The sequence below is a fragment of the Fusarium verticillioides genome, chromosome 1 (assembly GCF_000149555.1).
Source record: "Fusarium verticillioides 7600 chromosome 1, whole genome shotgun sequence".
NCBI lineage: Eukaryota > Fungi > Ascomycota > Sordariomycetes > Hypocreales > Nectriaceae > Fusarium > Fusarium verticillioides.
In genome coordinates, this window is record NC_031675.1 from 3,455,607 (window position 1) to 3,469,079 (window position 13,473).

The window sequence follows — 13,473 nt, forward strand, 5'->3', positions numbered from 1 at the left end:
CCCCCCCCAAAAAATAAGGTATTATAACCAAGCTTCAGCCCAATGACATTATCCCAATTTGCAACACGACGCTACAAGGGTCTGGAACTCTCCTCCAAGACTTATAAGTACATGCATGATTATGTACGTACGTTTTTCTCTTAGCCTCGTGAATACGTCAGCTCTTTCAGACGAAAGCTTATTCTCTACTCTAATTCTCTCCGAATAAGGCGATGGACCTCAATCTTTTTGTGCTGGGGTCATTGGAGGTTTGATTATTCGATCATCACAAAGCAACTTCGTCGATGATGCCAAGAAACGTAGATGCAGCCTGATAGTATCGCCTCAGTCGATGGTATGCAATAGTCTACGCCTCGTACATGATGATTGCGCGGCCCTCCATTTCATGTTGCAGATGCACTCTAACGATCAGACCAAGTCGGGTCTAAGCCCTCATCCACCTCACATACTGGACAATGCCTATTCATGCAGTCTGTCTCTGTTATCGTGGTCTGGTGTGATGATCGAGCCGATCTTCAGCCTGTGACGCATTCGTTTAAGCTTGTAGGTGCTGGTGTTGTAGTTGTCACCCATCAGATGCAACTTAATCCTCCGATAAACTGACTTTTTGAAGCCAGCACGGTGGCTACCTATTCCTAAGGTAGTTGACGACGCGTAGGGCACCAATATAGCTAGCTAGGTACAGTACTCAGACAAACCTGCTCCAGTGTCTTCTCAATCTCACCCTTCTAAATGTCATCCCCGATTATGTGAGATCATGATCTTCCGTCGTCGATTTCCCCGTCTCTTTGGCTGACAACCGAATCATCACAACTGCGTTCGTTACCTGGGTACTCGTCCAAATACGAAGTCACAGTCGTGTTCTTACAACCCAATAAACCCACCAGCCTGGCAGCTCAGCCCTCGGCTAATCATAGGCTTCATAACCACAATCCGTTATTTGTCTCTTGCCCCGGCTGTTTGCACGTTTCGGGCAGGTATTAACACCCTAGTCGATGGCGAGGATCAAGTATACATAGAAACAGAAACTCTATTGAAATCTACAATTCGACTGACTCAACAGATACTACAGTACCTTCCAACGACCATTGAGGCCCTGTCTTTGTTGTAGCTGCTCTTTCTGTAGGTGACGCAAAAACCCGCATCAATCAATACGAAAGCATCTTGAATGTCACCACCGCCTCTCAATAAACTCCCCTTCCCCTGTCTTTATATTCTATAGTCACCATTCCTCTCCTTCCGACAGTTCTCACTCAATCAGCTGTGGGCAAAAGCGGCAAATCGATCTTCATTCAACAGGCTTGAAGATGCAACAAAACTAAATCCTCCAAAGAGCTCATCCTTAGGGAGACTTCGAGGCCAGGCCTCCTTGTTTGGCAGCACCGGGCTGATGGACAGCTCCGTAAACTCTGGGGCGAAGTTCTCGGCTAGCTCAGGATCCGTGATCATGGGCTGGATTGGTGGCTCAAGCTCGCGCTCCGCCAGCTTCTTCCAGTCAATTTTGCGAAAGAACCGGTGACTCTTCATCGTCGCCAGATCCTTGGGCATCGCGGCACCGAGACGCTTGCTGGGGTCCTTGCGAAGAAGTCGGGTGAGCAGGTCTTTAGCATCAGGGCTCAGGAAATAAGGAAGAACCAGTTTCTGCTTGACGATGTTGTTTTGGATCTTGGCGTGGTTTTGGCCGCGGAAAGGTGGATTTCCAGTCATTAGGTCATATCCGAGGGCTCCAAACGACCACCAGTCGACTGCCTTTCCATACTTCTTTCCAAGGACCACCTCGGGCGCCATGTACTCGACAGTTCCCAGCATCGAGTTGCAGCTCTCATTCTGGTCGATTGAGACCTTGGAAAGACCAAAGTCAGTCAGGAGGAGGTGGCCTTCAGCATCTAAAAGGCAGTTTTCCGGCTTGAGATCGCGGTAGACCACGCCGAGATCGTTGTGAAGGTGTGAGATGGCTAGAAGCATCTCCGCCATGTAGAATGCGGCCACATCCTCGGAGAACATCTTTTCGGTGTTGAGATGGGTGAAGAGCTCACCGCCCTGTCCGTATTCAAGAATGAGGTAGAGTTGCTCTTGGTCTTGGAAGGCATAGAACAGCTTGACAACAAATGGATGCCTGTTGACGGACTCAAGAATCTGTCGCTCAGTCTTGGTCTGCTCAACGAGCTTCTTGTGGACGACAAGCGAGGCCTTTTTGAATTGCTTCTGAGCGTAGAGTCTCCCAGTCGCACGTTGCTTGACGAGCAATACAGTACCATAGGTACCCTTGCCAAGACATCGCAGCTGTTCAAAGTCCTCCGACGTCATCTTACGGTTTGGCGTAAGGCCGCCCTCTAGGGTTTCGAGATATCCACTACGCTCCCGAACACTCTCGCTAGCAAAATCGTGCTCGAGGTTAACCTCGTAACTAATAGAGCTGTCTGAAATCTCGCTACCAGCCTCGCTGCGAACATCCTCTCGACTGTGCGTACGGCTGATCATTTGCTTTCGAAACTCGAGCGCCAGACCCTGTTGACTTCCAGCACGACTCATGGAGTGGCATGGGGACCCTCCATCAAGGCTCAGAGGCTCCATCTGCATGCGCAGTTTGGCGATGCCCGACATGGCGGGCGAGGGATGGGCGCGGAAGGTAGGGCTGCAGTTGGCGCTCACAACATCATTGACAATGAGGTTTCGGCCGGGAGTCTTGCGCCGCGGAGTAGGGGCCTCGCTGTGTCCGTGGTCGGAGTCTTCGTCGCCTGAAGTAGCAGGTGTAGTCTGGAACCCGCGGACGGTAGTGACCGCGGCAGGTGCCTGGCTTATCATGGTGGGCGGTATTTAAAGTGGTGGTCTGGGATTTGGGGAGTTAGGAACGGCACGGTTATGCTCTGATAACGACACCACGCAGCACTCGCCCAGCTCAGACAGTGGACAAGTGCAGATAGTCGTGCTATTCAAGGGAATCCTCGTCGGCGTTCCGGATCTGCGCGGGGCTGTGATTCGAAGTGACGCTCGATCTCGTAGAAGTTCGCGACACGCATCTGGTATCGGAAGAAAGAAGTACGGAAGACGGCAGACTTTGCTATATGCATTTGGCAGCGGATAAGTGTCGTGGGTATGTTGAACTGGTGTTCACCAAGTGTGGTGTGAGGGAAAGAAGAGAGAGGGACTAGACAAAGAACGGATCCTTCTGGCATTAAATCAAGTAAGAAAAATAAAACAAGGATTTTTTGGTGGCCACAGCCCTGTGCCCATTTCAGCAGGTGCGCTATAACTCCGCGATTTTTTAGGCTTTTTTTAGGCGGACTTGCATTGGCTGTTATGATTCAGCCCGTCTTGGTGTCGGCTGGACCGTCGCCTACCTTCAATAAAACCCCCTGTCTTCGTAGCCCGAGCGTCCACTTGGAACGCGGGGAGGAATTAAAGGCTCGGGGGGGGGGGGGCTAGTCAGCCGGCGTTACAAACTACCACTCAAGTTTGGATATCACTATACATCCATTGAAAATAACCCCTGGTGCTAACACAACTCATGAAAGTTCAGGGGATGCACTGCATCAAACCTGGTTGCTGGAATCCGGAATTCACTAGTTCGTGTCGAAGCATAAGACATGGGCCGTGAGACTTGAGAGTCAAAAAGATTGTCGCATTAACCATAATTATACGGATATTTGCCCCTTTTTGTGTAATTTGTGGCTGTTGCGCAAAGGACTTTTGTTACTCCCTTGACTGACCCCGTGCTGTCAACAGGAGGCAGCAAACAAACCTTGAACGTGACACTCTCTCATTCGTTTGCCAGATTCTGTCCTTCATGTCAGCATCAGAAGGCATGAAAGATGACCGAGAGTCTTGAGACACTGACACTACCAATAATCTGACAGGCCTGGGCCATGCGGTGATCGATCCCGCAAAAAGCGAATGGTTGGTCTTCGTTAAACTTTTTAGCTTGTGATTCTTGAGGGTCCAGTTAAACATTGGATCCAATGTTAACACCCAGGGTGAGAAATCTGAGTACGATTACTCAGGTTAATGCTACGTAGTAGTTTTCAACCTAACATCCCAACTATCTTTCAAAGCAGAATACCATGGAGGGTAAATTAAAACATTTGATATACGAGTCAGGTGCTTTTCGATCCATTAATTCGTTGGCTCTTTTAGTAGTGAATTTCCCTTTTTAACTACATTTTTGACATGAATAACTCCCAGATTAATGTAGACCCACGTCGGCCGCCGGCGAAATAAACTGCCGACACAATATGAAGCTTCAAGGTCGCGTCTGGGAAATTTCACATCTACCAATCCAAGAGCGCGCGCCAAACAGCAAGGCTGCAACCGTAGTATCAGCCCTCGATTGACAAAATTCAATATCTTCAATTTCAACTGTCGAAAAGAAAAAGTAAAAAAACTTATATACAACGACAACTATTGTCAAACTCGTCACTGCTCGTGCACCACAAGCGAAGCTATCATCGACCTGTGTTTGGTCATTTCTAGCAAAGATGATGCACCCATCACGGCAGGCGTACGTCGAGGATGCCGAGCCTCAAGGAATCGCATTAGAAGATGTCCCCGATGATCATGACTACGATATTCCAATGGGCGGAACAGGTGTTCCTTCTGAAAAGGCTTCCGCAATCCTCAGTCAATTCAATCGCAAACGCCTAGCAGCAACGATAGCAGTCCCTACCGATGATACTCGAGTCCGCGCGAAGCTTCGGGAGATGGGTGAACCAGTCACGCTATTCGGAGAGGCACTTGTTGATCGTCGGGATCGACTACGGGAACTTCTTACCATCCAGGCAGAGATGACAGGGTTGGAGAATGGTGATATCACAATGGAGGACGCTGGAGACCAGGATCAAGAGGAGGAACAGGAGGAGGAGTTTTACTCAAGAGGTGGGCCTGAACTTCTACAGGCGCGGTTAAAGCTTGCTGAATACTCTCTGCCGCGAGCCAAGAAGAGGGTTCGATTTCAGAAAGCTGAATCTACGATCCCTCTACGCACCCAAGTCAAGTTTCGCAAACAAGTCAAGGAGAGATTACAAGCATTTGAGCTCCAGGGCAGTCAGACGGTTGGCGAACGTCATGTCAGCATGACTCGCATATCTCCCAACGGCGAGTTGGTCGCTGTAGGCAACTGGGGTGGGCAAGTCAAACTGGTCGAAATACCAAGCTTGAACCAAAAGACAACCTTCCGCGGTCACACCAACAAGATTAGCGGTTTATCTTGGTTTCCCGGATCTACCTTGCCAGAACACAACGTTTCCCCTGACGCCGTCAACCTTGCGTCAGGCGGTGCTGAGGGTTCGATTCATTTATGGTCTCTGAACCAAGATACTCCCCTGTCCACACTTGAAGGACATTCACAGCGAGTGTGTCGTATCGAGTTCCATCCCTCTGGACGTTATCTGGCCTCTGCTTCTGAGGATACTTCGTGGCGCCTCTGGGATGTCGAAACAACTGCAGAGGTTCTCCTTCAAGAAGGCCACTCAAGAGGTGTCTACGCTGTCAGTTTTAACACTGACGGATCCTTACTTGCGAGTGCTGGTCTGGACAGCATAGGTAGAATCTGGGACTTGCGTTCCGGACGTACCGTTATGATCCTGGATGGACATCTGGACGGACACATAAAACCCATCCATGCGCTGGACTGGAGCTCTGATGGACACAGGGTACTATCTGGCTCAGCTGATGGCTGGATCAAGTGTTGGGATGTTCGAAAGGTGCAAAGGACAGGCGGTATTGGTGCGCACACCAGTGCTGTCTCTGATATGCGTTGGTTCAAAGGTCTCGACGACCCTCTCACTGGTGTTCCACCTGGTGTGGATGAGAAGGGCGCGCAGCTACCTAAAAAGTCGGGCACCTTCTTCGTGTCAAGCGGCTTTGATAGAAATGTCAAGATCTTCTCGGCAGACGACTGGACACTAGTGCAGACGCTCAGCGGCCATACAGGCCCAGTTGCCAGCGTCGACTATAGCAGGGATGGCAAGTGGATTGTCAGTGGAGGCCATGATCGCACAGTCAAACTATGGGGTCGCAATGATGGCGAGGGAGTCTAACGTCAGGGCATCACTGATGAAGGATGAATCTGGGTAGAACAAGACAAACAAAAGCTACTATGAGATACCCCAAAAAAAATCATAATAATAGGTAGCCAGAATAAATAAGAACCAAAGAATGAACAAACAATCAAGCACCAATAGTCCAACAATCATCCAAAAATGGGCCTTTTCCCATTCATCCAAAGTGGGGAGTTTCTATTGTTTCATCCGCCGTTGAGTTGGGTGTTACTACTATCACCCATTGGAGAATCATGTGTCCACCCTCCTGTGCTGTGATTAGATAACGCTACCCAAATTTGGTTCTAGTTTATTGCCCCTGCTGTCAAACGCCAACCTCAACTTCCTTAGATCAGGTTCCTTGCAGTGCCGGATAACTTAGACTTCGCATCACTTTCAACTTCGCATCTTACGTGCCTTAATCATTGGTACCCCTTTCTCAGACCCACGCAACTCTTCTCCTAGGAGCCATTTTCTTATCAGCGCTACAAGTATCGTTATCCCGATTCAAGACCACCGGCCATGGCGAGTATCGATCGCTACAGGCCTCCCAGGGAAGGGTATCAGCCCCCGGCCCTCCCCGTAAACCCTCGACCTGAGCGCGATTCGAGATCACGATCTCCCCGGCGTCGTGATGCCGTTCCTCCAGCAGTTCCAACTCCTCCGCAGCACTCGACACGAACATCCCCCCCCCGACCCCAAGCCCGACAAGCCCAAGAATCACCAGCCCGATCCGGTGCGCAAACTCCAGTAGCTGTCCTTAACCAATGGAACTTTACGTCGGACGAAGTGCGAAGTACACCTAGCATAGTGGAGGGTCTTTCGCCGGCGGAAGAGAGGATGCGCAGGGCCAAGGGCGTCAACTTCATCTATCAGGCGGGCGTCATGTTGGATCTCCCTCAGATTACGCTGTGGGTAGCTGGAGTGTTTTTCCATCGGTTCTTCATGCGCTGCCACATGGTCCAAGAAAAGGGCGGGATTCATCATTATGTGAGTTCTCCCACCTGATCTTACAATTCCAACATCTCTTTGGAGCTGTGGAAGACTGTTCTTGACTGAGCAACATGCAATTCTTTTCTATATGCTAACATCTCTAATCAAGAACATAGCAGCAACAGCCCTCTTTCTAGCCAACAAGACCGAAGAGAACTGCCGCAAGACTAAGGACATCATTATCGCCGTAGCAAAAGTTGCACAAAAGAACGCGAAGCTCATTATTGATGAGCAGAGCAAAGAGTACTGGCGATGGCGAGACAGTATTCTCACATACGAAGAGGTCATGCTAGAGCAACTCACTTTCGATCTGATGATTGACAACCCTTACCACCACTTATTCAAGTTGCTCGATCAGCTTGGAATAGTTCATAACAAGAATCTACGACAAGCGGCCTGGGCTTTTTGCAATGATGCTTGCCTTACATCGATCCCTCTGTTGATAGGACCTCGAGATGTTGCCATCAGCGCCATCTTCTTTGCGAGCATATATGCGAACCAACAAATCGAAGACATCAATGGCGAGCCCTGGTGGAAGCTCCTCAAGGGTGACGAGGTTCTTTGTTCTCATGCTATCGAGGTGATGCGCCAGTTTTACACGGAGAATCCGCTTAGAAAGCAGAACCCGTCGCTGCCATCACCAGCATTCCATCTCGAGAACACCAGAAAACGCGGTGATACTCTATTGAGCCAACCAGACACATTGTCGTCAACGACCGGTACCCCCTTGGAAGTTGACCGGGCGAGTCGCAGCCCTGGTGTGAACTCTAGAGTCAACGGCGCTGCTCAGGATGGTGAAGGGCGAGACCCGGAGAGAGACGAGGGTTCTCAGCCTCGGCATGACGAGAACGGAAGGCCTCCCAGGTCACCACTCAAGCGAAGAGAGCCTGACGATGGCGAGGAACAGAGTGACAGAGCGGAGAAACGAGCTAAGCTCTCGGAAGATGAAGAGGGAGAACTAGTTGAAGATTGATACCAGCGTTGCGTTGCGTTTCGTATGCAACACAACACAAAAATGCACTATTTGTAGAGTACGGGACAAAGAGGCGTTATAGGTTTCCATGAGTTCGTGAGTAACACCCGCTTACATGAGAAGATTGATGGGTATTCACGCATAACAAAGGCTGGATCTGGCTGAGAAGGTAAGCATTCGGGAGGATGCTCCCAGGATACGGCGTTGGGATGTAGGTGGAAGACATGCTCTGCTACTGCACTTAGTTTTAGCTTGTGATCGAGGATATATCTTGGTGGAGATTGTTAGATAGCGGTAGACGATGCCAATTCAAGTACAGAATTGAAAAAAAAAATCGTGCATGTTGCCTCGTGTTTGTGGCTAAGAAGAGCACTTGCGTCTCCTGTATATTAGGTATTGCGTGCTCTTGTAGATGGGATCAAGAATCACGAGTGGCCGCAGGTGCTGTTGGTATATTGAATCGGTCTACAGTTTCCCTTTGCCCGTTTATCGTGAATATCTGTATTTTCCAGATTCTACATATTTCATTATCTACCGACTTCATTGCCAGTCCATTTCTTCTTTTTTTTTTTTTATAATAAAATCAAATATAACCCAAATTTCCTTCAGGACATTTCGTACACCCTTCGGAGATGCCAAGAACCCCCGAGCGTCTAATACCTCCACTGCCAGTTCTCTTCCTTACCCAGGTACCTTAGGTTTGAACCCATTATTATTTCAAGATTCTGTCAACGTTGCCGTGCACGTAGCTGCCTCAGTCATTCCTCGTCCCCGACCCAAGTGCTCGCTTGCTGCCTGCACTGCACTGAGTAAACAAATTGAACGTAGAACCTCAGGCTTACCCAGAAATTCTGCCAATCAGCTCTACTCACCGCCTTTAGCCTGCTCTATAAAATCTCGTCGCGTCCCGGTCAAGCTTCGCTTTTTTCTTTTCCTTTCCTCTTTAGCTCTCTTTGCCTTTTGGCTTAGATCAAGTGTAGTATCTGTTCTTTTCAGTTTAATCTCTGAAAGATGTCTAAGGACATCAATCGTGATTATTCCTATTTTTGGCTTTCGGGCAGTTTCCTCTGTGCTTGCACATGATTCTGCCCACAGTGTCCCTGGTATTACACTGCCTCCAGGTGACGCGAACACTGCACGGGCTCGGTTTTTCATTGCTTGCTCGGGCTTGTCCTGGGTAGTGAAGAAGACACTTTTAGTGACGCTAGAATCCATAAGACGAACGCTTGGTACATGATGTTTCGGATCCTCATGCACCATAATGACTGACGCAAGAGATATTGCCCAAACACGGTTTTTCTCTGTGGAATGGCTCCGGTGGTGAACGATGCTCCCGTGCTCTTGAATATCCATCTTGCTTGTGTATAGAAGCCGTACACCGTTGTTGGATGCCATCATTGGCAGGTCTCATTTAGGGTGGACTTTCTCGTTTGTAGCGTTTCGCGATGCGAGCAAATGTACGGAGTAACAGCGGAGGGGGTTGGTATAGGTACCTTACCTGTTCAGTATCGAGTGTCATGTGTTACCCGCTACTAAACACATGCGCCGTTGATCTGTGATCTTGCTTGTGTTGCGGTTTCCTACGACTCTTGTATTCGTCGCTTTCTACAAGGCTTCCTATGTGCCTAGGGTAAGGTACCTATCCAGAATACCTACCTCATAGCGGGAGGGGGTTTTTAAACAGCTGTCAAAGGGAGAAAAGAGTGTCTACCTTATTTTATCATCTCTGAAATTCTGTGATATTAGGCTAACATGATATTGTCAATCAAAAATAACCGCGACAGTCTTTTCTGTCTACTGCCTGATGTCCAAAAACACCCCTCTCCCGCGTAGGTACCAAGGTAGACAGAGGTTGCTACTCCCATGAAATCCAAAGTACCTAAGGTATATTTGTTCCTCGGAAGCAAATTATGCTCAGATCGACCAAGTTAGATTGGATAGTAAAAGAGAGATGCACAGCCTAACATCAAGCATTAAAACCCGTGACAAGCACCCCAGCATCGCAACTTTGTCGTCCATGTGCTTTTGTCGTAGAAGCAGTCCCGATTAGGTCTAGTGCATATGCTCTGGAAGCTCCTCCAAAAAGTCCACCGCAGTCACCCACATTGACTGTCGAAACAGCTTCAGCTAATACCCACTGAACAAGTCCAGTAATTCTCTTCAACGCGCTTCGACCTCTACAGCTAGCCAATATCATTGAACAACACATCCAGAATTCAAGCACGATATCACTGAGGAGATTCGGACGACATGGCTACACTCGGTGGATATCTCAACAGTACGACACCCTTCCCAAGCTCTACTGCCTAAGGAACATCAGACAGCCTGCTAATACAGACCGCAGAGAAAGTCCTGATCGTTACAGCCGATTCGCGTATTCTTGTCGGAACTCTGGCAGCATGCGACCAAACAACTAATCTGGTGGGTGCCCTCCTACTTGTCTTGACCATGCAGACGCTTATGGCATGTGCCTAGGTCTTGAACAACGCTGTAGAACGAATTATCCGAACGCCCGACGATCCTGAGCCTTCCGCTCAAGTGCCTTTAGGTCTATACCTCGTCCGTGGCGACAATGTATGCTCAATCGGCCTCGTAGATGAGGCGCTTGACGACAGCATCAACTGGACGGAAGTCAAGGGTTCAGCAATCGGCGGTATAAAGCACGTATAGACTACACACTCGAAACATCGGAAAGCGGTCCGTACTGCGACATTTTCTCTTGTGTTATTCTGTTTGGGGTACAACATCCACGGCTGGAGGTTTGGGAAGCTTCTTTCACACGGCATCGATAGGATCACAAGGCGTTCGAGTTCAGGGAGTTTAGACAATTCATCTTGGCCTTCGCCACGATATATGCTTTCAACAATTGGAGATACTTCATTTGACTATTTAAGCTGACGCAATATCGACAACCTGGACTCTATCCAAAGATGCGCTGCATGAGCACTTCCTTGAAGATGTCATGTCCGGGAGAGTCGATCACACGGTTAAGGCGGTTACCCTTGAGAACACTTAGCCAACCGTGGTCGTCGCCAGGGACCTCATCGAGAGTCAAGATATGGGGGTCCTCGTTAGGGTTTTCTGAAAGGGCGACTGCGGCTTCAGCAGGCTTCTTCCTGAATCTACGATCAACGACATGCATTCCATGTGTCCATTGACCGCTGGTTTCCACACGGATGTCCTCCAGTTTCTCGGGTGTCTTCCACTTAGGATCATCTCGGGTCAGCATATACCATACCGTCAGGGGTCGGCAACGAAAGACCGGGCTCGTTTTCATCCCCCTCCATATCCTCGATCTTGCTGAAGGATTTAGTGACAAAGTGTGACACCCACCGACCAAGGGGGCTCCCAGCTTCGACGTGAGCCTGGATGTTCTCCTTGAAGTAGTTCTTGCCAATCAAGTGAGGGGTAGTAATATCGAGGGGGCAAAGTGTGAGCTTAAGCTGGCGGGAAAGTTTGTTTGGGTAAGCTTTCAAAGTTGAAAGCTCCTGGGGAATAGTCGGCATCGTGGAGCTCGGTTTGGGGGATGTGAGTGCGTAAACCCGAGCAGCAGCGACAGCATCGGCGTAGCAGTTGAATTCAGCCACAGGAGTACAGTTTCCCTCGACATTTACAGCACCGCCCATGACGACAAGCTCCTTCACACGAAGGAAAGCCTCGGGATCTTCTGCGGCTGCTAGGGCAACATTGGTAAGAGGACCAACAGCAAGGATGGAGACAGTGTCCACGGGATTCTCTTTAAGGATGCGGAGAATCTCATGGTGAGAGGGCGCCTTGGATGGCGTGAAGAAAGGAGAATAGTCTCCGGCTTCATTGGCGCCATCACTGAAAATGCCTTTCCAGGTTTCAGCGGGAGACAAATCAGGATGAGCCTCATGAACATTATGCAAGCCGTCGATGCCGTCTACAGAAATCCACGTATTAGTAAGGGGGACGAACTGACGATCAGAGCAGCTACTGAACTTACGGAAGTAATCCGCCATCAGCTCCTCGTCGCAAAGGGGGTGGTCGGGGCCAACAGCCACGATGGGCTTGTTTGCCTTCATGGCTCCAAAGCCTTCGGGTTTGCCAGTGGACTTCCTCCACTCAAGTTCTTTCCCAAGCACGTGGAAGAGAGAAACAACGTTTCGGAGACAGCTGAGGGGGTCTTTAGTGTAGGCCCATGATAGTGAACAGAATTCATAAGTGTATTTACCTTTGGAGGGGGACATTGCCGTATGTGACGGACACCATAAGAACCTCAAGCTCCTCAGGTTTGGCACTGAGTGCAAGAAGCAGAGCCAGGATATCATCGACGCCTTGGAATATTAGAATTCTGGTGCTCCAGCCTCAAAGCACATGACAGTTACCTGGATCGGTATCGATGATGATCTTCTGCTTAGGAGCCATTTTTTGAATTTGGAGGATATGTCCAGAAAAACCAGTGACGACTTAGATGAGGAGGTCAAGGTTGTTCAACCACTTTAAAATGGTATACTGCGGAGGAATCCAATCAGCCCTGGTTTTATTCTCACAGCCCTGTAGCCCGGGAACCGAATTCTTTACTTGCAGCTTAGAACTGAAATATTGCAGGTTGAAAACAAGAGGATCAAAGTTCTTGTTCACACATGTTAACTTATGCCGATGAGCGTTTCCCCTCCTTCGGTTTTGGGCAGGTGGACAGGTGGGGTGTAGTTTAGTTGCTGAGATAAGCTTTTCACAAGAGCTATTGGCTGTTCAATCGAGTGAGATATGAATGGGCATTAATTCTGTTGGGTTCCTGTCGCACCTACACGATAGTATATGAAAACGCCGTTCTTACAGAGGTGGATATCAGAGTTGGAATACTTGCTCGATCCGAGCCTGACGCAGGGTAGTGCAATTTGAGTTGCAGATGGCATGAAGCATGTGCAACCTAAAAAGTCACTCCGACAGCCAATCAAATAACTCCAAAGTAAGAGTTCAAGGCTTCAGGGATACCTACTAACATAGGTAGCAGAAAGAAATCGCGATGTACTCCGTACCCTCCAAGCAATGGAATTGTCAGTGACTCATGATTAACTTGTTCTCCCAGCCACGTATGCCAGACCAATGAAAAACGATCTGCTCTCCTTAAATTAATCATATGCTTCCCTTGATCTTTAAAGAGCACTCCCATATACACACGTGACAACAATATGTATATTCGAAACTGGTGCAGCGACTTCAACAAGGGCCTTCGCAGATATTTATTTCGTAACACACTACCTAGGAAAAGGGTATGCTGCAATCCACTGTTGAATCATCTAACAAAGTCCATGCCTCGTGATAAACCTCTCACTGGGAGGATCGAAGCAGGCCTTTAGTGGTAATGAGCCAATCCCAGGTATAACGTCCGTATGGGAATGGATGCCTCGAAGACACTGGAACCCCTGGTTTACCTTAGTAAGTTGTAATGGGCGGCTCCGGTATTATATATCCATAAATACCTTAAGGCAGGTAGGTAGGCAGGTA

The 13,473-nt window shown here is 48.9% G+C and overlaps 5 protein-coding genes across 11 annotated transcripts; 3 read left to right on the plus strand and 2 right to left on the minus strand.

The window, feature by feature from the left end:
- Window positions 1-986: 986 nt before the first annotated feature.
- Window positions 987-3,341, minus strand: FVEG_00928 (AGC/RSK/RSKP70 protein kinase). Its single transcript, XM_018887648.1, has one exon. It carries the CDS (start codon window positions 2,803-2,805, stop codon window positions 1,258-1,260), a length of 1,548 nt encoding a protein of 515 aa, XP_018743422.1. The 5' UTR covers window positions 2,806-3,341; the 3' UTR covers window positions 987-1,257.
- An 884-nt stretch (window positions 3,342-4,225) lies between these two features.
- FVEG_00927 (serine/threonine-protein kinase PRP4) lies at window positions 4,226-6,203 on the plus strand. The gene has a single exon (XM_018887647.1). It carries the CDS (start codon window positions 4,476-4,478, stop codon window positions 6,033-6,035), a length of 1,560 nt encoding a protein of 519 aa, XP_018743421.1. The 5' UTR covers window positions 4,226-4,475; the 3' UTR covers window positions 6,036-6,203.
- Window positions 6,204-6,365: 162 nt separating this feature from the next.
- Window positions 6,366-8,373, plus strand: FVEG_00926 (hypothetical protein). Of its 4 annotated transcripts, XM_018887646.1 has the most exons (4): window positions 6,375-6,463; window positions 6,528-7,025; window positions 7,138-8,097; window positions 8,152-8,349. In XM_018887646.1, the coding sequence occupies exons 2-3, from the start codon at window positions 6,558-6,560 to the stop codon at window positions 7,999-8,001; spliced, it is 1,332 nt and encodes a 443-aa protein (XP_018743420.1). In that variant the 5' UTR covers window positions 6,375-6,463; window positions 6,528-6,557; the 3' UTR covers window positions 8,002-8,097; window positions 8,152-8,349. The 4 variants fall into 4 exon arrangements, with proteins under 4 accessions (XP_018743417.1, XP_018743420.1, XP_018743418.1 ...); XM_018887644.1 differs by having other exon boundaries at window positions 6,375-7,025; window positions 8,152-8,354; XM_018887645.1 differs by having other exon boundaries at window positions 7,138-8,349.
- Window positions 8,374-10,251: 1,878 nt separating this feature from the next.
- On the plus strand, window positions 10,252-10,671 carry FVEG_00925 (hypothetical protein; the record flags this gene model as incomplete). The annotated part of the gene is made up of 3 exons (XM_018887642.1): window positions 10,252-10,279; window positions 10,346-10,422; window positions 10,477-10,671. 3 exons carry the CDS (start codon window positions 10,252-10,254, stop codon window positions 10,669-10,671), a joined length of 300 nt encoding a protein of 99 aa, XP_018743416.1.
- Window positions 10,672-10,815: 144 nt separating this feature from the next.
- Window positions 10,816-12,825, minus strand: FVEG_00924 (hypothetical protein). 4 transcript variants are annotated; one of them, XM_018887641.1, is made up of 6 exons: window positions 12,774-12,825; window positions 12,551-12,713; window positions 12,351-12,477; window positions 12,197-12,299; window positions 11,969-12,138; window positions 10,822-11,905 (listed from the first exon to the last, which is right to left on the minus strand). In XM_018887641.1, exons 3-6 carry the CDS (start codon window positions 12,388-12,390, stop codon window positions 11,214-11,216), a joined length of 1,005 nt encoding a protein of 334 aa, XP_018743415.1. In that variant the 5' UTR covers window positions 12,391-12,477; window positions 12,551-12,713; window positions 12,774-12,825; the 3' UTR covers window positions 10,822-11,213. The 4 variants fall into 4 exon arrangements, with proteins under 4 accessions (XP_018743412.1, XP_018743413.1, XP_018743415.1 ...); XM_018887640.1 differs by having other exon boundaries at window positions 12,547-12,713; XM_018887639.1 differs by having other exon boundaries at window positions 10,821-11,905; window positions 12,351-12,713.
- Between the last annotated feature and the right edge of the window lie 648 nt (window positions 12,826-13,473).